The following is a 24990-nucleotide window of genomic DNA, read 5'->3' on the forward strand; positions in this document are numbered from 1 at the left end:
CGTCTTCATCCAAGTGCATTAGGGCATGCAGCCTTCTAAAAGTTAATTGAGAGTACTAGTACGTATTTTCCTTCACTGATGTCCATTGAGGAACCTTCAGGGTGTGGTTAAACAACGGCAATTCCGCCAGTCGTCACGTACCATCTTCTTGTTCTATATTTTGCACTTCTGCGTTTGGTATTACTAATGCATACGATACCGGCAATGTGCCGCAGGTACACATCTCTTGAGAAATATTTCGAACACTTGCTTCTTCTATCAGTACAGGCTCTTTATTATATGTTCCTGAGATGATTGTTATTGTAATCCGCTGTCGGATATCCGGCACTATAACAGATAAATGCGCTGTACTTCGTCAAGCGCCTGAACCGCGAAACTAGTAAGGCGTCTCCATGTCAGTTCCATGCCACACCATCTAGATTAGCTGCAACACAGTTACATGTCCTCAATGTCTGCTTCATCCCTTCCAGGTGACCTTTGTACAACCGAATTCAGTCACTGCACTCTATTTCATCCTGTCCTCCGGTTCTTTGTCAACTACAGAGTCACTTTTCCCTTCCTGTTATTCACTTGCACCTTCATACTATCTTATTGAGAATCCAGGTATCTCTTAGTGTTATAATCACATTCGTGTTTCTCGTAAGATTCGTCAGAAGCCTTCTGGGTGATAGTTTCAATTTTGTTTTTTGGAATGTGTAATAGGAGGCGACCTAATTAAACACTGCGCATGAAGGTTTTCGTACGATTGACAATGACAAAGAAGAACGTTGTCGTGATGTGAATTATAAAAAAATGAAGTTGTTGAACTATGGCTCTGTATTCAAAGATGATAGCAAAAAAATGGTTCAAATGGCTCTGAGCACTATGGGACTCAACTGCTGAGGTCATTAGTCCCCTAGAACTTAGAACTAGTTAAACCTAACTAACCTAAGGACATCACAAACATCCATGCCCGAGGCAGGATTCGAACCTGCGACCGTAGCGGTCTTGCGGTTCCAGACTGCAGCGCCTTTAACCGCACGGCCACTTCGGCCGGCAAAGATGATAGCAGGATCTCGGTATTGACTTCAGGTGATTTAAAGATATCACGAAGAACAAAGTCTGAGATTGGAAATGCATCATCCCTAATAGCAAAGAAATACGTTAAACATAGTTTTATCGCTCGGTACCAGAAAGGAAGAGTGGAAAAAATCGACTGTGTCTTTTGCAAAGAAATAATTTCTACAATTGCCATAACCTATTTAGGAAAACCACGACAAAACTAAATCCAGATGTTCTAAATGAGATCTGAACCGCCGACCTCCAGAATGCAAGTTGAGTGTCTTAGCCACTGCCCTCGTATCTCTCGGTAGCAGATAGCAGAGAGTAAGACTCTTAGCATGACAGGGATATGTTATGGTTGTCACTCCACCCCAGTATTATTTCCTTAAAAAAAAAAAAAAAAAAAAAAAAAACCCGAACCTTTTGCAAGCAGGTATTTGGGTTGGCATTGATTGATAGAATTGTTGGATGCCCTGCTGAGAGATATCGTACCGAATTCCGTCCAACTGGCGCGGTATATCCAAATCCTCAGCTGGTTGGAGGACTCTGGTCATAGCGCTCCAAACGTTGTCACTTTCGGAGGGATCGGGGACCTTTCTGGCCAAGATAGGGTTTGGCAAGCAAGAAAGCAAGCAGTAGAAACTCTCACCGTGTGCGCACGAGTATTATCTTGCTGAAATGTAAGCCCAGGGGGGCTTGTTGTGGAGGGCAACAAAACGGGACGTGTAATATCGCTGTGTCGTAGGGGTGTCGCGGTTAACAACCAAAGGGGTCCTACTATGAAATGAAATGTCACCCCAGACCATCAGTCTGGACTGTCGGGCAGTATGATGAACGACAGTTAGGTCGATGTCCGGTCATTGTCCGGGTATCTCAAGTCACATCTTCACTGGTCATCGGGGCTCATTTCGAAGCGGAACATCAGTGAAGACAATTCTAAAATGGTTCAAATGGCTCTGAGCACAATGGGACTTAACATCTGAGGTGGTCTAGCGGTTCTGGCGCTGCAGTCCGGAACCGCGGGACTGCTACGGTCGCAGGTTCGAATCCTGCCTCGGGCATGGGTGTGTGTGATGTCCTTAGGTTAGTTAGGTTTAAGTAGTTCTAAGTTCTAGGGGACTTATGACCTAAGATGTTGAGTCCCATAGTGCTCAGAGCCATTTGAACCATTTTGAACATCTGAGGTCATCAGTCCCCTAGAACTTAGAACTACTTAAACCTAACTAACCTAAGGACATTACACACATCGATCCCGAGGAAGGACTCGAACCTGTGACCGTACAGCAGCGCGGTTCCGGATTGAAGCACCTAGAACCGCTCGGCCACAACGGCCGGCAGACAATTCTACTCCAGTCAATGATATTCCAGACCAAAGACGTCTCTGGAGACACCGCAGACAGAGACGGGATATCGACCAAATTGTCGCTCACGTTTGCAGCATTATGAAGCACTGCCTTCCAACCAGCTCGGGATTTTGATGATCTAACGCAGCAGATGGACAGAATCTGGCGCGATACCCTTCAGAAGGACATCTAACAATGTATTAATCAATGCCAAGCCGAATAACTGCTTGCATAAACGCCAGAGGTGGACCAATGGTTATTGACTTGTTCAATTTGTGGAGCTCCTTCTCTTGAATAAATTATCCAATGTTTCTGAAATTGTATTCATTTGTTTGTTTGTGCATGTGTGTCACATCTGCTTATTTCCATATTATTCGGATAATTCCTTCGTAATGCATATGTTTTTTTTTATCATAGGTCGTATATAAACCGCAAACTGCTTAGGTAGCCGAGATCGCTAACACACGGCTGTGCGTTGACGCTCGGCTCGGATGTAGCCGGTCTGAATTCCGGTACTGGAAGTTATTTTAACGACCAGTATTTAGTCAGCAATCAGAGGAAAGGTGGTAGCGTAAAGTTCCTGATCGCAAGATCGGATTAAATTTCAAACCTCTGTAAGTAGGCTGTTTAGGTTTTTATTTTGGTAACGCCACGTAGCTCTCTGTATGAAAATCGCTGACTGCGCTGTGTGCAGTCTGTGGCTGGTTGCACTCATTGTTGGAATATTCGCTAGTGTAGTGTTGGCAGTTGGATGTGAACAGCGCGTAGCGTTGGGACGTTGGAGGTGAGCCGCTAGAAGTAGTGCATGTGGGGAGAGAGAAGCCAGAGTTTTGAGAGGTTACTATGAGCGGACGATCTGGGCGTGTGTCCGTCAGAAAAAAGAAATTTGTAAAACTGGATGTCACGAACTGATATATATTATGACTTTTGAACACTAATAAGGTAAATACATTGTTTGTTCTCTATCAAAATCTTTCATTTGCTGACTATGCCTATCAGTAGTTAGTGCCTTTAGTAGTTAGAATCTTCTATTTAACACGTAGTATTGGCGCTCGCTGTATTGCAGGTTCGAGTAACGAAGATTTCTGTGAGGTAAGTGATTCATGAAAGGTATAGGTTATTGTTAGTTAGGGCCATTCTTTTGTAGGGATTATTGAAAGTCGGATTGCGTTGCGCTAAAAATACTGTGTGTAAGTTTAGTTATGATCAGAATAAGTAAAGAGAGAACTGTCGCCCGCATCTCGTGGTCGTGCGGTAGCGTTCTCGCTTCCCACGCTCGGGTTCCCGGGTTCGATTCCCGGCGGGGTCAGGGATTTTCTCTGCCTCGTGATGGCTGGGTGTTGTGTGCTGTCCTTAGGTTAGTTAGGTTTAAGTAGTTCTAAGTTCTAGGGGGCTGATGACCATAGATGTTTAGTCCCATAGTGCTCAGAGCCATTTTTTTTAGAGAACTGTCAGTGTACGTTCAGTTTTGCTCAGCTGTTTGAAAATCATATAACGTAAGAGTTTTTCCAGCACTGTCATTATTTTAATTTTGGGAGGGGTAGTTTCACCTCTAAGTAGTGTCTTACGGATCGAGGGCGTCACACTGTCGGTGGTGATGTTTGTGTCAGCTGCCCTCTTGGCGCTGTTCGGGAAAAATAGAATATCTGCCGGCACCGGCTTTCATTTTCTCGTTTCGCTCGTCTATCACCACCAACAACATTACACACACACATTACAGTTACCTGCTCGAGACTTACACTTAAGATGCAGCATCCACACATATCCGAAAAAAGTGCCATTTTGAGCAACGGAAAGAATACTTTTGCAGTTAGGTGGTTCCTTTTTCTTACGTGAGTGCAAGGAGAGATGGGTGACACAGGATGCATCATTTCGCGATCATCATAAATAAATATTGGCGAACTGAATTTCAAACCAGTCTGATTTGACTGGACTCATTCAATTACTCGTATAATTAAAACAAAATATTGCTTTCAATGAGAACCAAGATTGTGCTTTCTGAAGATTCTGGGCTTCGCAAGGAACACTCGATGTGCAGTCTTTTTTTAGGCCGACTCCAATTACACTTTTTTGTTATGGTCATGGTTTGACGCAGTTCTTCATTTCTGTCGCTTGCCGGGAATGATTTTCACTTCAGGACAACTACTACGACCGAAATCATGAACGACCTGTCTTCCATACTCATATCTAGCCCTCCTGGTAGTCTTTCCATCTACCATTCCTTCAACTACATTTTTCAACAACGACATATGCTCAAACATGCTACTCAAACATGCAGCTACTCTCGTTCTTCGTTCCATTTCGTTCTTTATTTAGCACTTTTTTTGTAGACAGTTCAACATATATTCATTCCTTACAGCTTTTTATTTCATTCTTTCCATATAATCGAATTTCGCTCCAAACACGCATCTTTTCCTGCTTTCTAAGCTTGTATTCGTCGCCGCACGTAGCTGTTTCTTTTTCGTCATTCGAACTCTGTTAAAGGCATCCGTTATGAATTTCACTTTGGTGATTAATAAACTCTACTATCATCGCTAATTCCTTAATTATTATGCCGCATTTAGGATTTGGAATGACGAATGGTAACCTCATATTCACCGTTCTGTGCTGAGCTAGGGAGAGTGAGATCGCGTTGAGGTTCCGTCTGGCGCCAACGCACTTCCATTTGACGACGACGTACCCTTCTGCTCAGTTACGTTACATCTAATATGAATCGAATTATGCATGGTGTCAGGAATACAGGTACAGATATTGTGATCATACACTACTGGCCATTAGAATTGCTACACCAAGAAGAAATGCAGATGATAAACGGGAATTCATTGGATAAATATATTATACCCGAACTGACATGTGATTCATTTTCACGCAATTTGGGTGCATAGATCCTGAGAAATCAGTACCCAGAACAACCACATCTGGCCGTAATAACGGCCTTGATACGCCTGGGCATTGTGTCAAACAGAGCTTGGATGGCCATCCAGCTTCAAGACGATACCACAGTTCCTCAAGAGTAGTGACTGGCGTATTGTGACGAGCCAGTTGCTCGGCCACCACTGACCAGACGTTTTCAATTGGAGAGAGATCTGGAGAATGTGCTGGCCAGGGCAGCAGTCGAACGTTTTCTGTATGCAGAAAGGCACGTACAGGACATGCAACATGCGGTCGTGGATTATCCTTCTGAAATGTACGGTTTCGCAGGGATCGAATGGAGGGTACAGCCACGGGTCGTAACACATCTGAAATGTAACGTCCAGTGTTCAAAGTGCCGTCAATGCGAACAAGAGGTGACCGAGACGTGCAACCAATGGCACCCCATACCATCACGCCGGGTGATACGCCAGTATGGCGATGACGAAAACACGTTTCCAATGTGCGTTCGCCGCGATGTCGCCAAACACGGATGCGACCATCATGATGCTGTAAATAGAACCTGGATTCATCCGAAAAAATGACGTTTTGCCAATCGTGCACCCAGGTTCGTCGTGGAGTACACCATTGCAGGCGCTCCTGTCTGTGTTGCAGCGTCAAGGGTAACCGCAGCCATGGTCTCCGAGCTGATAGTCCATGCTGCTGCAAACGTCGTCGAACTGTTCGTGCAGATGGTTGTTGTCTTGCAAACGTCCCCATCTGTTGACTCAGGGATCGAGACGTGGCTGCACGATCCGTTACAGCGATGCGGATAAGATGCCTGTCATCTCGACTGCTAGTGATACGAGGCCGTTGGGATCCAGCACGGCATTCCGTATTACCCTCCTGAACCCACCGATTCCATATTCTGCTAACAGTCATTGGATCTCGACCAACGCGAGCAGCAGCGTCGCAATACGATAAACCGCAATCGCGATAGGCTACAATCCGACTTTTATCAAAGTCGGATACGTGATGGTAGGAATTTCTCCTCCTTACACGAGGCATCACAACAACGTTTCACCAGGCAACGCCGGTCAACTGCTGTCTGTGCATGAGAAATCGGTTGGAAACTTTCCTCATGTGAGCACGTTGTAGGTGTCGCCACCGGCGGCAACCTTGTGTGAATGCTCTGCAAAGCTAATCATTTGCATATCACAGCATCTTCTTCCTGTCGGTTAAATTTCTCGTCTGTAGCATGTCATCTTCGCGGTGTAGCAATTTTAATGACCAGTAGTGTAGGTTACTTAACATGTACCTACTTCAGTTATTCGGTTGTTTTTTCTCTGTGTTTAAGTGTCTTTCCGGAAACATATCACATAATTTACCACCTGAAGTTTTCTGTACGGCCGTAACTGCTCCACGAAGTGTACTACTGTTGTTAATATAGACTATCGATTTTGCGTCTACCTCACTTGCTGCCCTGACGGAGATACACATTAGTAGCTTACATATTGGATGCGTACTTGGAGGTACTCCACTTCCAGTGACGCGTGTGGGCCGAGGATGACACGACGGCCGGTCGTTACCGTTGGGCCTTCACGGCCTGTTCGGGCAGAGTTTAGTTTTACTTGGAGGTACTATTTGTTGTTGTTGTGGTCTTCAGTCCTGAGACTGGTTTGATGCAGCTCTCCATGCTACTCTATCCTGTGCAAGCTTCTTCATCTCCCAGTACCTACTGCAACCTACATCCTTCTTTATCTGCTTAGTGTATTGATCTCTTGGTCTCAATCTACTATTTTTACCCTCCACGCTGCCCTCCAATGCTAAATTTGTGATCCCCTGATGCCTCAGAACATGTCCTACCATCCGGTCCCTTCTTCTTGTCAAGGAGTGCCACAAACTCCTCCCGAATTCTATTCAGTACCTCCTCATTAGTTATGTGATCTACCCATCTAATCTTCAGCATACTTCTGTAGCACCACATTTCGAAAGCTTCTATTCTCTTCATGTCCAAACTATTTATCGTCCATGTTTCACTTCCATACATGGCTACACTCCATACAAATACTTTCAGAAACGACTTCCTATCACTTAAATCTATACTCGATGTTAACAAATTTCTCTTCTTCAGAAACGCTTTCCTCGCCATTGCCAGTCTACATTTTATATCCTCTCTACTTCGACTATCATCAGTTATTTTGCTCCCCAAATAAAAAAAAAAAAAACTCCTTTACTACTTTAAGTGTGTCATTTCCTAATTTAATACCCTCAGCAACAGCCGACTTAATTCGACTACATTCCATTATCCTCGTTTTGCTTTTGTTGATGTTCATCTTATATCCTCCTTTCAAGACACTGTCCATTCCGTTCAACTGCTCTTCCAAGTCCTTTGCTGTCTCTGACAGAATTACAATGTCATCGGCGAACCTTAAAGTTTTTATTTCTTCTCCATGGATTTTAATACGTACACCGAATTTTTCTTTTGTTTCCTTTACTGTTTGCTCAATATACAGATTGAATAACATCGAGGAGAGGCTACAACCCTTTCTCACTCCCTTGCGAACCACTGCTTCCCTTTCATGTCCCTCGACTCTTATAACTGCCATCTGGTTTCTGTACAAATTGTAAATAGCCTTTCGCTCCCTGTATTTTAGCCGTGTCACCTTCAGCATTTGAAAGAGAGTATTCCAATCAACACTGTCGAAAGGTTTCTCTAAGTCTACAAATGCTAGAAACGTAGGTTTGCCTTTCCTTAATCTTTCTTCTAAGCTGAGTCTTAAGGTCAGTATTGCCTCACGTGTTCCAATATTTCTACGGAATCCATATTGATCTTCCCCGAGGTCGGTTTCTACCAGTTTTTCCATTCGTCTGTAAAGAATTAGTACTTTGCAGGTGTGACTTATTAAACTGATAGTTCGGTAATTTTCACATCTGTCAACACCTGCTGTCTTTGGGATTGAAATTCCTAAAAACATACTGCTGTAATTATTAATCCGCAAATGAAGGAAATACTGATGTAGTATTGCTCAGCACAACGTTCTCAGTCATCAATAGAAATACTTCCACTTATATTCCTAACACACTGTATTTATTCAAAAGGTTGGAGGATGGGTTGATTGGCTTAGAAGATTGTCCAAACATATGTCTAGGTCCACCAAACAGTCCTCTCCATCAGAAGTTACTAAAGAACTATGGTTAGAGGGCTTGACAGGATGTGTGTTAGGTTTGGTCTTCCCATTCAATGGTTTCGCTTTCCTTGGGGAGCGTGGTAATGTAGATGTTTTGTGACTAGACTTCTTTTTGGAGTCACCTGGTTTTTGTGTGTTTGTTAGTTAGGAGTGCTCAACATCAAAGTTATCAGTGCCCACCTGCTTTTCTTTGGCAGTCAGCACTGGCGGGTCTGGCAAGTTAATAACTGCAGCAGTGCCTTGGCAGACACAGCTAAAAGCTCACGCGGATGTTCTAGAACCTACGTGGTGAGTTTGCAATGAGGCATGTGACTTGGCTAACGTATTTTTTGCTGTTTGTGCTGAGGCATCAGACTTGGCAACTGATTGCTCCATGATGATAGAGAACAACATTGTGAAAACTGCAGGTTGCAGAGCCTTCAAAATCTCTCTCCCTCTTTTCCATGTATGGTCACCATCTGGTGACACAAAGCTCCTGAGTCCCCTGCTGCTGTACACACAGACCACATGGCTTTAACCAGAGTGGATGTGCACTGGAGCAATTACTACAATAGGTGGTCAGGTGCACGGCGAGCCTGGATCGTAAACATCTGAACCACATCTTCCACAGGTTGGCTTCCCTTTGCAACCGTGTGCCCAAATCTATGGCACTGACAGTGACACATAGTATTGGGGACATGTTGACAGACTCTAAGATATAAGGAACTACGAGGGTTCTTTTTTAAGTAAGGGCCGTTCGTGCGTATAGTCCCGTAGTTCGCGCGGACGCCGCAACAAGCCACCGCGCCACTTGCCGGCATCCTTCCAGTTCACACTGACGCAAGTTGCAGCTCTGTAGCTGACGTGTACGCATCCCTGTGCTACTTTATAATGTTTACGATTATTGAATCGCCCGCCGCGTGTGAGATACGGTCAGTGATACGTTTTTTGACCGCGAGAAGCCTATCAGCTGTAGAAATTCATCGTCAGTTAACAGAAGTTTATGGCTTGAATGCAATGAGTGAAGGTAAAGTACGTCAATGGGTTAGAGAGTTTAAAAATGGCCGTCAAAACGTCCATGACGAAGAACGCTCGGGCCGGCCCTCTGTGATCACTGGTGGCTGCAGTCGAAACAAAGATTCGTGGGGACAGAAGATTCACAATTTCCACTCTTTCTTTGGAATTTCCACAAGTTTCAAGATCGGGTTTGTACAAAATTGTGTCTGAAAACCTAAACTTTAAGGAACTGTGTTCTCGGTGGGTACCCAGACTCCTCACAGAGGACCACAAAGGGAAGAGATTTGCCACTTCATTGGACTTTTTGATTCGTTACGAGGAAGAAGGGGATGACATGTTGAGTCAAATTGTCACTGGAGATGAAACATAGGTATCCCATATCACTCCCGAAAGCAAGCGACAATCGATGGAATGGCGACACACAACCTCACCCGTCAAGGTCAAAGCCAAACAGACGCTGTCAAAGCGCAAGATTATGGCAACTGTGTTCTGGGAACGGCGCGGTGTTTTGCTAGTGGACTTTATGCCACGAGGAACGACAATCAACTCAGATGCCTACTGTGCAACTCTAAAGAAGCTCCGCAGAGCAATTCAAAACATAAGGCGCGGCATGCTGACAACAGGAGTTTTGCTCCTGCACGATAACGCTAGGCCTCACACCTTTCAAAAGACTCGGGATTTGATTGATTCTTTTGGCTGGGAAGTTTTGGACCATGCACCATACAGCCCCGACCTTGCTCCTAGCGATTTTCACCTTTTCCGGTACCTGAAACACCATCTTGGCGGGCAGCGCTTCAATGACGACGATGAAGTGAAAGCGGCCGTGAACTCTTGGCTGTCGGAGCAGGCGGCCGAATTCTTTGAAGACGGAATTAAAAACTTAGTTGTACGGTGTGACAAGTGCTTAAATAAACAAGGCAACTATGTAGAAAAATAGGTAAAAGTGTGTAGAATCAGAAAATAAAATTTTTTTTATAAAAGTATTTGTATCTTTTTTTAAAAATACAAACGGCCCTTACTTAAAAAACAACCCTCGTATCTTTCACATATTCAAACCCTGTCGATCTCTTTCTACTTGAAATAGCCTCGAGGGAAGTGAACAGAAGCAGATCGCTTAGTGGCGCCTCTAGTGGGGAGGGTGTGTGTGTGCCGAGCTACCTGTTGAGCTGCAGGTCGGCGCGCGCCCTCTGCCGGGGCCCGCCTCGGCGGTGCCACCTGGCCAGGCGCCGCAGCTCGCGGTGTTTGTCCCGGCACTGGGCGCGCAGCCGCCCCATGTCCAGCCACGATGACACGTCAGCAGGCAGCGGAGAGCCCTCTGGCAGAACCTGCAACACCCCGCACACATAAACACGTCACCTACAAGGTGCCACTGGAAGAAACTACAGTCGTCGTCTGTTTAAACAGCTGGAGCCGTGGCCGGCTCCCGTTGATGCCGTTTATTCTTGGGCATTTTGTCACGATCGAGTGGCGTCTTATTTCTCCCTGAGTTACTGCCATAACTAGTTGCTGACTTGCCTCCGTCAGTGGCAGCAGCAGCGCTTATCGATTGTATGTCTACATCTACATGATTACTCTGCAATTCACATTTAAGTGCTTGGCAGAGAGTTCATCGAACCACAATCATACTATCTCTCTACCATTCCACTCCCAAACAGCGCGCGGGAAAAAGGACCACCTAAACCTTTCTGCTCGAGCTATGATTTCTCTTATTTTATTTTGATGATCATTCCTACCTATGTAGGTTGGGCTCAACAAAATATTTTCGCATTCGGAAGAGAAAGCTGGTGACTGAAATTTCGTAAATAGATCTCGCCGCGACGAAAAACGTCTTTGCTTTAATGACTTACATCCCAACTCGCGTATCATATCTGCCACACTCTCTCCCCTATTACGTGATAATACAAAACGAGCTGCCCTTTTTTGCACCCTTTCGATGTCCTCCGTCAATCCCACCTGGTAAGGAACCCACACCGCGTAGCAATATTCTAACAGAGGACGAACGAGTGTAGTGTAAGCTGTCTCTTTAGTGGACTTGTTGTGTGGTGTCACCGCCAGACACCACACTTGCTAGGTGGTAGCCTTTAAATCGGCCGCGGTCCATTAGTATACGTCGGACCCGCGTGTAGCCACTATCAGTGATTGCAGACCGAGCGCCGCCACACGGCAGGTCTAGAGAGACTTCCTAGCATTCGCCCCAGTTGTACAACCGACTTTGCTAGCGATTGTTCACTGACAAAGTACGCTCTCATTTGCCGAGACGATAGTTTAACATAGCCTTCAGCTACGTCATTTGCTACGGCCTAGCAAGGCGCCATTATCAGTTACTATTGATATTATGAATCATGTACCGCCAAGACCGACGTTCACCATTAACGGATTAAAGTTAAGTATTCCACCAGCTACGTCCGTTTTTCTGAATTCTAATTTCCTTCTCCTGTTCCAGACCTCATGCCAGCCTGCGTTAGCTAAAACGCGTGCCTTTCGGCCTCCTCAAGTAACACGGTGTTGGCTCTCCTGCCAACCAAAACATGTTGCATCTTCTAAGTGTCCTGCCAATGAAACGCAACTTTTGGCTCGCCTTCCCCACAATATTATCTATGTGGTCTTTCCAACTGAAGTTGTTCGTAATTTTAACACCACGGTACTTAGTTGACGGCCTTGAGAATTGTACTATTTATCGAGTAATCGAATTCCAACGGATTTCTTTTGGAACTCATGTGGATCACCTCACACTTCTCGTTATTTAGCGTCAACTGCCACCTGCCACACCATACAACAATCTTTTCTAAATCGCTTTACAACTGATAGTGGTCTTCGGATGACCTTACTAGAAGGTACATTGCAGCATCATCTGCGAGTAGCCTAAGAGAACTGCTCAGATTGTATTGTATTGTATGTTAACCGGGGCCGGCCGGGATGGCCGAGCGGTTCTAGGCGCTACAGTATGGAACCGCGCGACCGCTACGGTCGCAGGTTCGAATCCTGCCTCGGGCATGGATGTGTGTGATGTCCTTAGGTTAATTAGGTTTAAGTAGTTCTAAGTTCTAGGGGACTGATGACCTCAGAAGTTAAGTCCCATAGTGCTCAGAGCCATTTGAACCATTTTTTTGCTAAGGCCGGTATTACACTATCAAATTTCTTTGTCAAAGATATTTGATAGTGTAATAGGGATCTTTGACAAGTGTCGTCCAATATTTGATCAAATCTAGGCCGAGGCCGTATATTTGATCAAAGAAATCGCTTGTCTTCTGTTCACTGCAATGCGATATGTTACCACGCGGAGCGCTAGCATCGCTGCAGCGTTCTGTCGTCTGTAGTGTTTTTATAACCATTGCCGGTAAATACAATTGGTGTGTGCCTACAACTACAGAATTAATAGAGATGTCTGAAGCTGATGAGGCGCTTTACAACGTGAGGCACCCTGAATACAAAAATAGATTAAGAAGATTGGAGACCTAACCTAACCTAACATAACCCTCTCCTGTAGCAAGGAATCGGAGTGTTATAGTGAGCCTGTCTTCTGAAGATGTAGCAGTTCTTAAGTGAAAATTGTGCTTTGTGATATGAGGATACACTTCATTGAGCACATACAGAAATGTATGCTCATCCATTCTTAAGTAATTGATGTACGACTTGACGTCTTCCACTGTAAGCTCACGTAACAAGTTTTGTTGAATGCTTTTATCGTGTCGTCATAAAACCCACGGCTTCACCCAGATTAGATTAGTTTTTCGTTCCATAGATCCGTGATGAGGAGATCCTCGTGGATGTGGAACATGTCGATTTTTTTAAAGCTGAAATAAAAATACTAATAGTATGAATAAATACAATACATCATTTGTTTCTATTAAAAATTTCGCCAATGGAGTAGAAGGAGTTGGCCAGTAGTAAGTCTTTCAGGCTCCTTTTAAACTGATCTTTATTTCTAACTAAATTTTTTATGTTTCCTGGCAAATTATTGAAGATGAGTGTTCCTGAGTAGTGGACCCCTTTTTGAACTAAAGTAAGTGCTTTTAAGTCCTTGTGCAGATCATTTTTGTTCCTGGTATTGTATGTATGAACTGAGTTGTTTGTTGGAAAAAGAGATATATTATTTACGACAAATTTTATTAAGAAGTAAATATACTGAGAGGCAGTAGTTAGTATACCCAGTTCTTTGAAGAGGTTTCTGCAGGAGGTCCGTGAATTTACTCCACAAATAATACGTATTACACGCTTTTGGAGCTTGAAAACTTTTGTTTGACTTCAAGATTTACCCCAAAATATTATCCCATATGACATTATGGAATGAAAGTATGCAAGCTTTTTCATTTTTATGTTGCCTATGTCTGCTAACACTCGAATTGCAAATACAGATTTGTTAAGGCGTTTCTGCAGTTCTGTGGTGTGCTCCTCCCAACTGAATTTATTATCAAGTTGTAATCCCAGGACTTTTAAGACTGTCAACCTCGTATGTATGGTTCCAGTTTTTCCCCTCACTTCTTTTCCGCATGTGCACACAATGCAATTGGAGTACGTAGAACTGCTGCGGTTAATAACAAGTTGTTGTCAGCCATCTTGAACTTTGACGAAAAATTTGATGATAGTGTAATACCTCTTGTAGCGCTATGTCAAAGATCTTTGTCAAATATATTGGACGGAATATTGGATCACATCTTTGATCAAATCTTTGACAAAGAAATTTGATAGTGTAATACCGTCCTAACCGGGGACCTACAAACGACGGAGAGGCTCCGTCGCCGCCGCAGCCGCAGTGGTCCACAACCCCACGACGACTACCGCAGTCCATTTCACCCCTCCGGCGCCCCACACCAAACCCAGGGTTATTGTGCTGTTCGGCCCCCGGTAGACCCCCCAGGGAACGTCTCACACCAGACGACTGTAACCCCTATGTACGCGTACATGGAGAACTTGTTTGCGCAGCAATCGCCGGCGTAGTGTAACTGAGGCGGAATAAGGGGAACCAGCCCGCATTCGCCGAGGCAGATGGAAAACCGCCTAAAAACCATCCACAGACTGGCCGGTTCACCGGACCTCGACACAAATCCGCCGGGCAGATTCGTGCCAGGGACCAGGCGCTCCTTCCCGCCTGGAAAGCCGTGCGTTTGTCCGCACGGCCAACCGGGCGGGCTGCGCTTATCGATACTGGTACTGCTGCACCACCTTTGGTGTGACCGCTATATTTCCGTGTGGTGGTGTGTGTGGCAGTCAGTCGGTTGGGATACAGCAGCGAGGAAGTCTCTGTGGCGCGAGGTCAGGCCGGGACTGCTGGCGGCTTGCACGTGCTGTCAGATTGTGAGGCGCTAGCTCAGAGAGCTATGAAGTTCGTTGCCCACCGAACCTGGACACTGAAGTTGAGTGATCGGTTAACCTGTTATGAAACCTCAACTGCTGTGACATCTCTTCGTTCATTGCCGGTTGTTGCTTCCTGTGCCATTCCGGCTAGCAGCAACGTATGGTGTGTTGGAGTCAGCGAAATTTTGCAACCGTCTTCCTGTATGGTCTTTAACTATTAAATTGGTTGTTACTTATCAGTCCGAGCAGTCTAAGGCGCTGCAGTCATGGACTGTGCGGCTGGTCCCAGCAAAGATTCGAGTCCTCCCTCGGGCATGGGTGTGTGTGTTTGTCCTTAGGATAATTGAGGATAAGTAGTGTGTAAGCTTAGGGACTGGCGACCTTAGCAGTTAAGCCCCATAAGATTTCACACACATCTGAACATTTTTTATTTATCAGTGAAATGCACCAGTGGTATTTTCTGCCTTGTTGCCATTAACGCCCCAGTTACCTGCCCTGGTCGTTAGCGTAGTTTTCTGGCAGTGTGTTTTTCCTTGCCGTGTTGATGATGTCCGGCACAGCGTGTAGGTCGACAGCCTTTTAGTTGTTTGATGATATTTTTTTCTTAGAGTGGTTATTGTGCCTCGGCTATTTTTAGTCGCCAATTTTGAAGACGTAGTGCTGTTGGTATCTTTGTACTCAGCTGATACTTTCCGTTGTCGTGCCATTGATCGGGCAGAAGGGAATTGATTAGGTTGTTGGTCAGTCCTTCAGCCGGCCCTGGGTTGGGTTGCCATCAGATTATTTAACCTTACTCTTGGCTGCCTGTCTCGCCTCACCTTACATTAGAGCTACCTCCTCAGACCAACCCTTGGAACACTTCTGAGCACCACTGTTCTGTTGGATAGTGATTTCCATTTTAGTCTGAAGTACTGTGCGAGGCCTTCAGCTGTCTATTAATTTAGTTTGTTTTAATTTTAAAATAAAGCCTTCAGCAGACTTGAATTAAAATTTGAAGATTGATTTGTTTAGAAACTAAGTTTGTTCTATCTCAAATTCTTGTTATCCAGGCTTTAAGCCCTGTGTTGTTCACTGTCCAGTGTGTGGCCTTCAGCCGATCTTTTACGTGACATGTTTTTAACATAAGGCCTTCAGCCATCTTAAATTAAAATCTGAAGATCATGTGTTTAAAACTAATTATTTTTTAAATTTGCTCTATATGAAATTCTTGCTATCCAGGCCCTTAGCCCTGAGTTGTTCAGTGTCTTGTGTGTGGCCTCCAGCCGAGTATTTACGTGAAATATTTTTAAGTGAGGTCTTCAGCCACGTGTATTCTTCAAAGCAATTTTTAATAACTGGTGTTCAGGCCTTCAGCCGTTCTTGTTTTTTGGTGTGGCTTTGGGTCTTCAGCCCAGGAGGTATCTCAAGTTTTCTTAACTAGGCCTTCAGCCATATTGTTTTGTTTGCTGCTTTTAAGGCAATGTGTAATTAAGTGGTTCTTAGGAAAATAAAAGTTTGTGTGTTTTGTGCGACTGACAGTAACCTATTACGGCCCCCTCTACAACCATAACCTGATCCGCCTTATCTTGCGAAGCCAGATTTCACAGCTGTCAGTTATTTTACTAAAGGTTGCCATGTTGTCCCGATGACCTGCCTAGCGTCCCTCCTCCTGTAGTAAATTCAGTGATACAAACGTTTTACAGACCTCGCAGAACTGCGCAGTAAAGATGTACACTATCTGACCAAAACCCAGCTGACAACCCCCTCCCCCCCCCCCTCCCCACCCATGTGATGCACATTTGATCAGTAGAAATCACGAGAGCAGCCCGTCTAACAGAGGGCGGGGAATATTGTGTTACCACCAGAGAAATTATAACAGCAGAATGGGCCAGACAAGAGAGGTCAGTGACCCAAAAACATGGACCAGTCATTATATGTCACCCATGAGCCGTGGCGGCTAGCACTGGGGTGTTCCACTTGCATCGCTGATATCGATATTCAGCTGTTCTGCTATCTTTGACTGCTCCCCCGGAGGTTTTCCGGTTGAACGTTTGACGAGTCTTCGGGCGGCGTTCAACGAGCCAACTTGTGTTGAAAACAAGCCCGCGTCCCTAACCGTGGTGCACGGGCCTCGCCGTGCTCGCTGCCCTCGTCTTTCGGCGCGCGCCTGATTCTCGGTGCCGATCATTGGGCGCCTTGACGTGCAAAATTGTGGTGGGTTCGTCGTCTCACGCTGAACAGCTTCCCAGCTCGTCATTTGCAAGCTCCAAGTTGCCTATGACTTTTATTCTGCGTTCAAGTAAGAACATTGTTGAAACTTATGGTGCAATGGGTAGCTGTCGGAGATGGTTCTGAACTTGGTTCCACAGTGGCTATTTTTAAGGAGACTTATGTTCCACGTTCTGTTTCTGTTTATCCAAGGTGTGTTTTAAGTGGTTTTCATGCAAATTTTAACTTGTTTTAGCGCATATTGCCAGCTTTGCGGCTGGCTGCCGTTGTGTACGTGCCCGTCAGTCGTAGAATTGATGGTTTAATCATTTGTCACGGCAGCATTTGCTATGTTTATTTAATGATAAAAGTGCCTTAAGGCAACTGGAAGGGATCTTTAAAATTTCCCGCTAATTTACTGGGAGACGGGTAATGTCAGAGTATTGCTCCGTAAGAATTTGAGGGTGTGCTTATTATTTATTCCAGCGTGGCTGTGATTTGACCTTGTATTCATTGCAATCTATTTGTGCTGCAGGCCATTTGTTAAGACTGCTTGTTCCCTGGCGTCGGCGCGGTTATGGATTGTCAGCACCGCTCATTGTGGGGCCGGTCGGATTATATATAAATATACACCGCCTGCTATGTGACACTATGCACAAGCCGTGGGCAGTGAACACTTGTATTGCCTGCCGGCCGTAGCGTTATTGCTTCCAAACACTGCTATGGGCCTTGACGATGTTCTCTAAAGTTAGGTGCAATTTGGGAATCATTGAGAGTCATTATGTCTGTTAGTTAAGTGAGGCCACCCTGTTATAATACTAGCGTTGCTGTAAGTTATTTTACTGGTTGATTTATTACTAGCCATTCTTATTTAGCACCTATTTTAATCATTTGTGCATCTTTAATGAACATGCAAATTGTTATTATTTCTGCGTGCAAGTTTTGCGACCGTGGTTGGCCCACCTTGTATTTTTAGTACAAGCATGTTTCACTGTGGACCTCTATGTGGGCAGTTCAGTTTTATTGAGCTTTGAGATCTCTTGTTGTTTATGAAGTTGTGGTACTGTGTGGCTGTGTAACTTTTGTTGGAAGTGTATAATGTTATTAGTCTTTTGAGATATGGTTAAACAAGAACGATTGTTTGTGATTGATTATTCACCGTACCTACTATCAATGATTTTGGTTGCGGACGCAAAATAATATGATTCTTACTCGTGTTTATGTAATTCAATTAAAGTGAAGATTTGTATACCGCGTCAGTAAGAGGGCAAATGTCCGAACTGAAGTTTATAATAAAATTTGTTTTGAGTCAAATTAAAATTGTACAATAATCACAAGCTTGTCCATCACCAGTGATCACGGGCTTCGTATCTCCTTTAAATAACTGTAGTGAGATTGTAATTTTGATCTTCTAAAGAATTGAGTAGAACCAGGGTTCAACCCACATAACAGTTCCATCAGGGAAGTCTCATCTCTCCTAAAGACGCCCAGGTCGACAGTTGGTGATCAGGTGGTGAAGTGGAAACACGGAGGTACAACCACAGCTAAACCTCATGTACTGACAGACAGGAAGCGTCGAGGTTCGCGGAAGGTGGTTGTGAGAAGTTACACGAAATCAGCGGAAGGAATCAGTCGTGATTTCCGAAGAGCTACCAGCAGTCCAGCTAGACAGTCACTGTGCGTAGGGAGTTAAAAAGAATGGGCTACAACGATCGAACAGTTTCTTATAAGCCACAACTTTCTGCAATCAATGCGAACTGAGGCCTGCGGTGGTGTAAAGAGCGAGGCCACTGGGCAATAGGTCACTGGAAACGAATGATTTGGTGTGGTGAGTCACGCTGGAGCTTGAGGCACCGATGGAATGGCTTGTGTTTAGCGTGTAGTGCCAACAGTGAAGTACAGAGGACCTGGTGGTTAGGGTGTGGTATCCTAATCACTGAGCCGCGGGGCGCCTGGCGCCAGTGTTCTCGCACTTACAAGGGGAGGCCGCCAATTGTGAAATTCAGATTCGATTCATACTGCGCATAATAAAAGCTCATTGCCAGAGGTGTAATGTGGCAAAGCACCAAGATGCACTTCTCAGCCGTTGTCGAGAAAATCGACAGTTAAAAGAAACCGTTGCGGTGAAATACTCTCTACGATTAATAATTTTCTATAGCGTCGTGGCGCAGCGGTAAGCACTCGGGTTCGTAATCCGAAGGTCGCCGGATCGAATCTCGCGACATACATTTTTTTTATTATTAGTTTTTTTATGAATTGCTTATGCATGTTGGTGAAGGCGGATCGCTCTCCAATTGTACCGCCTCCATTTTTCCGTTTTTTTAACAGGGTGTACCAAAGCTCTCCCGTCCGCACTGATTTTCGACGATGTTATAAGTTGCGCTAGGGACCGCATTTACCTTCTTTCGAAGTTAGCAGGCAACTACGCTGTTATACGTCGGCTCGTTTCGGCTCATTCAACATCTGTCCTTCAAGTGTAACGAGCGAGTAACAGAGTTTATATTTCATACCTGCCGCAGCAAATTTGTGTTCGTGGGGTCTCTATTCTAATTCGAACGTTTTACTTACGCTGTACGTATTCGTTTCGGAATACCGTTTCTACGTCTTCCGTTAACTATACGTGGTTAACATTGTGAAGACAATTAATAACATTTGTGAAATGCAACTTTGTTTGCGGAAAACATAATGATGTTCGAAGTCGCCAGTTTTTCCACGACAAACAACATTCAACAACTTATTATATGCATAATTGTTGCAACTGATTGCTGGGAATTCTATATATATATATATATATATATATATATATATATATATATATATATATATATATATTTGAATTACTAAAAAAAAGGTTGCATGGCGCGAGATTCGATTCGGCGACCTTCGGATTACGAACCCGAGCGCTTACCGCTGCTCCACGACGCTGTAGAAAATTATTAATCGTAAAGAGTATTTCACCGCAACGGTTTCTTTTAACTGTCGATTTTCTCGACATCGGCTGAGAAGTGCATCTTGGTACTTTGCCACATTACACCTCTGGCCATGAGCTTTTATTATGCGCAGTATGAATCGAATCTGAATTTCACAATTGGCGGCCTCCTCTTGTTAGAATGGCATCGCTGCCATCGATTATAGGGTCACCATCTTTGCCTTCAGCGATTCAGACCGGTGGTCGGGTGGTTAAAGGCGAGAATAGAGACAGCGGAGTGGATATTCGGAGGGTCGGAGGTGGCTTGTTGACGTTTATCGCGAGGCCTGTGGTACGACGCCTGTACGCTATGGGCAGGGTCAGCGAGAGATCCCGGCAGTGACTTGATGGGACCTCGGGTTTGGTATCGCGGTGGTGCACTGTTGTGTTCTGGGGCTTTTCTGCTGCGAGGGCATGTATAGGTTCTTGTTACTGGCCATTGAAATTGAGATGTGCCTATGGAGTGACGGAGGAAATGTGTGATGCTCGCCGCTGTTGCATGTGAAAACGCTTCGTCTGCCTTGTGTATGTGCAGGAAATTATGTGAAGTAAATAGCTGATACCACGGCGACGTCTTGCTATCACGCGTTGTTGAATATATTTCGGAATTACTGAATGCTGAAGATATCCCACGTGTAAAGCAAATGAAGCCATTTGCGCCATACTAAGGTACTGTTTTATTTTGCTTAAATCTGTGTCAGTTATATGTGCATTTATATGCCGTTCTTTAGTTGCAGAAGTTATAGAAGTGTGTAAACAGAGAGCTATGTGGAAAGGCATGTAAAGTTGAAACCCTTCCAATAAGTGAATACACTCTGTATTACTAAAGGTGCCTTTCCATACCAGCACCCACCTTGGGTAATAAGTGTTATTCGGAGGTTGTGATGGTACTGTAAGTAATAATTATACACTAATTGTTTATTCTGATTATACTAAATTGGAGATGTAAGATCGGTTGTGTGCCGCTGTAAATTACTATTGTCTCCTCTGTGTGGCAGCCTAGCACTGTCAGTGGCTTCAATCATTATTCCTGTCATATTTCGAGTTTTATATTCGCGCGTTTGCTTAAGCTTATACTGTTAAGTTTTGTAAAACCTATAAACAGGCAAGGCAAACTGAGTATTCTATGAGCTCAAGGCGATATTCTATTATGTGGTACCTTAGTTTTTATAGGTTAGAAGTATTTTACGGGTTATTAATATTCTGCTGTTTGTTTTGTCTAAAGAGGAGCTACTTCTGTGAAGTAGTCGTTTATATTTTATTAGTGTGTTACGCGTTGTGCCTTTTCATGTTAATTGTTTTTAAGAAGCTACAAATGACTCTGTGCATGTTGCAGGTAGCTGAAAACGACGTGTTCACGGGGGTCGCGTTCTGACGGGGTTGACAGTGGCCCCTTTTACTACGGCACATCCGGCTATCCTCCTTCAGTACATTTCTCTCGCTTATATCGTTACTACGTTTGTCGAGTGGAATTAGGGCTTACTGTAATCACCTTATATGTTGAAATTAAGTATCTCCCTTGCCAGGGCGCGAACCTTCGTGGATATAGTCGTATTCACATCTGTAAAGATTGATAGTGTTATTCACTGGTGCTCGTCACATGTATGATTATTTATCTTGTTGTATTTAATGTCAGTAAAATGTAAATGTTAGCGAGGTCCGAACTGGGATGTTGTGTTCTCCTCTTGTGGAAACAAATTTAAGTGATTTTATTCCTTTTTTAAGTAGCTCTTAGCTGCGTACATTTTGCCTCCATGTTTGGTGTTTTTATGTCTTCCACGTTAATTAAAATTACAATAAAGGTAAATTTGCCAACGGATGGTTTCGTGTATTTATTAGTTGCTAAGTGGATCCTAAGTTAAGTGCAGGAACCCTACCAATCACGGTTAAGAAAGTACTAAATCCGGAAAGATATGAACGTATTTCAGAGCACTGTCTGTTGGATGCAGTGGAGGAACAATCTGGATTCGGAGCCTTTATGAGGATGACAATGGTCCCTGTTATATAGCAGCATACGTGAGGCAATCGTTTCTGGACAACAACGTCCCTGAAGCGGTCTGGCGAGCCTAGACTCCAGCGCTGAACCGAAGGAACACATTTGATATGAGTCAGAACGTCGACTTCGCTACAGAACCCAGTCCAATATGGTTACGTTCTCTGGTCTCGGCTCTTGACAAAGAAGCGGTGCCGTTCCTCCACAGACGGTCAGGCACCTCACGGAAAGTCTCCACAGCAGAGCTGAAGCCGTCATAAAGGCGAGCTGTGGACGTATCCCATACGAACGTCCATGAAGAGAAGTGGGTAGTCTTTCATTCTCATCCCGTCCAGTAAGTCGCATCTGACCCGAGTTTCTGGGCGACTTTTCCGAACTCTACCACTTTTCCTAAACCTCTCTACTTCTTCCCGTCAACCCACTTCCTTCCCCTTCAGCTCTTCTGCCAGAAGAATGTTCCACTGGCTCCGAAAGGTTGCATACTGTTACGGTGTAAAGTGAAGTGCCGGCACGCCAGTCGGGAACGAGAGCGGAGAGGGCTGTGAAGAAGACGTCAGACAATTGCATGCTGACTGATCGCTCTCCAGGACGACAACGCAACAGCAGCGGTCTTATGCGAAGAGAACGTTAGTTCCGCGCCCGACCAGCCGCGCCCCAGTACTACAGCAACTTCAAGAAAAGGCGTTTCGCTAGTACTATGTAGTACTGTCTATACTGAAGAAGCTTGTTTATTTCATAGGTCGCCCTTTGCTTTGCTTGTCAGAGTTAAGTATTGTCATTATTCATTTCGTAACAAAACTCATTAATACGATTTGTTTGAATTGTTTGTCCAGCGATCTGACAAAGCAGGTTTCGTAGACGCCCCATATTCGACGAGTAGGCAGGATTCAACAATTGGCGACGAGTTATCAGAAGAACCCGGTGCCTGGATGCCACGGATTTTCTTTTGTGTTTTGATGTTTCAGTTTCAGACCCAGCAAATATGTACACTGCTACACACGGTACAGCAGCTCCTGACAACTCGAGCCACCAATACAGAACAACAAGCAATACTGGCAGCTCCACATGCTACACCGTCTTTTCACCAGTTTTATGAACAAGACGAGGAATGGCTATGAGCACTATCGGACTTAACTTCTGAGGTCATCAGTCCCCTAGAACTTAGAACTAATTAAACCTAACTAACCTAAAGAGATCACACACATCCATGCCCGAGGCAGGATTGGAACCTGCGATCGTAGCGGTCGCGCGGTTCCAGACTGAAGCGCCTAGAACCGCTCGTCCACAACGGCCAGCTTAACTTGCCATTGTAGCGGCAGTAACCGATCTAACAACTGCGACATAACGCTTGTCTTATATAGGCGTTGCCGACCGCGGCACCGTATTCTGGCTGTTTACATATCTCAATATATCAATGCGCATGCCTACGCCAGTTTCTTTGGCGCTTCAGTGTACTACTGTAAGAAGAACTGGAGGCTGACCTGGAAGGTGACGTTGGCGACTGCGGCGTCTGCTGTCTCGTGGCGGTGTTCGCGCCGGCCCCCGCCGGCGGCGCGCTGCACGTCGGAGTGGAAGGAGCGCAGGAAGGCGTCCGCGGCGCGCCGCCCGGCCACGAACTCGCAGTCGCGCAGCTCGCCCTCGGCGCCGTAGATGAGCTGCAGGAAGCCCGAGCCGTCCGTCACCTGCCGCAGCGTCACGCCGGCCCTGCAACCACGCCAGCCTCAGCTCGCCGCTGCCACACGCCACACACACACACTGCACGCTTCCGACGTGATACACAAAAATACACTCCTGGAAATTGAAATAAGAACACCGTGAATTCATTGTCCCAGGAAGGGGAAACTTTATTGACACATTCCTGGGGTCAGATACATCACATGATCACACTGACAGAACCACAGGCACATAGACACAGGCAACAGAGCATGCACAATGTCGGCACTAGTACAGTGTATATCCACCTTTCGCAGCAATGCAGGCTGCTATTCTCCCATGGAGACGATCGTAGAGATGCTGGATGTAGTCCTGTGGAACGGCTTGCCATGCCATTTCCACCTGGCGCCTCAGTTGGACCAGCGTTCGTGCTGGACGTGCAGACCGCGTGAGACGACGCTTCATCCAGTCCCAAACATGCTCAATGGGGGACAGATCCGGAGATCTTGCTGGCCAGGGTAGTTGGCTTACACCTTCTAGAGCACGTTGGGTGGCACGGGATACATGCGGACGTGCATTGTCCTGTTGGAACAGCAAGTTCCCTTGCCGGTCTAGGAATGGTAGAACGATGGGTTCGATGACGGTCTGGATGTACCGTGCACTATTCAGTGTCCCCTCGACGATCACCAGTGGTGTACGGCCAGTGTAGGAGATCGCTCCCCACACCATGATGCCGGGTGTTGGCCCTGTGTGCCTCGGTCGTATGCAGTCCTGATTGTGGCGCTCACCTGCACGGCGCCAAACACGCATACGACCATCATTGGCACCAAGGCAGAAGCGACTCTCATCGCTGAAGACGACACGTCTCCATTCGTCCCTCCATTCACGCCTGTCGCGACACCACTGGAGGCGGGCTGCACGATGTTGGGGCGTGAGCGGAAGACGGCCTAACGGTGTGCGGGACCGTAGCCCAGCTTCATGGAGACGGTTGCGAATGGTCCTCGCCGATACCCCAGGAGCAACAGTGTCCCTAATTTGCTGGGAAGTGGCGGTGCGGTCCCCTACGGCACTGCGTAGGATCCTACGGTCTTGGCGTGCATCCGTGCGTCGCTGCGGTCCGGTCCCAGGTCGACGGGCACGTGCACCTTCCGCCGACCACTGGCGACAACATCGATGTACTGTGGAGACCTCACGCCCCACGTGTTGAGCAATTCGGCGGTACGTCCACCCGGCCTCCCGCATGCCCACTATACGCCCTCGCTCAAAGTCCGTCAACTGTACATACGGTTCACGTCCACGCTGTCGCGGCATGCTACCAGTGTTAAAGACTGCGATGGAGCTCCGTATGCCACGGCAAACTGGCTCACACTGACGGCGGCGGTACACAAATGCTGCGCAGCTAGCGCCATTCGACGGCCAACACCGCGGTTCCTGGTGTGTCCGCTGTGCCGTGCGTGTGATCATTGCTTGTAC

At 45.7% G+C, this 24990-nt stretch overlaps 1 protein-coding gene across 2 annotated transcripts in view; it reads right to left on the reverse strand.

The window, feature by feature from the left end:
• Positions 1–24990, reverse strand: part of LOC126199346 (uncharacterized) — a 482736-nt gene that overhangs the window by 248838 nt on the left and 208908 nt on the right. For both annotated transcript variants that reach the window (XM_049936208.1, XM_049936216.1), the window contains exons 2-3: positions 23346–23568; positions 10580–10746 (exon numbers count right to left, since the gene is read on the reverse strand). In XM_049936208.1, coding sequence (XP_049792165.1) covers positions 10580–10746; positions 23346–23568 — 390 coding nt within the window. The remainder of the gene's footprint in view (positions 1–10579; positions 10747–23345; positions 23569–24990) is intronic.

Source organism: Schistocerca nitens, chromosome 1, assembly GCF_023898315.1.
Source record: "Schistocerca nitens isolate TAMUIC-IGC-003100 chromosome 1, iqSchNite1.1, whole genome shotgun sequence".
NCBI lineage: Eukaryota > Metazoa > Arthropoda > Insecta > Orthoptera > Acrididae > Schistocerca > Schistocerca nitens.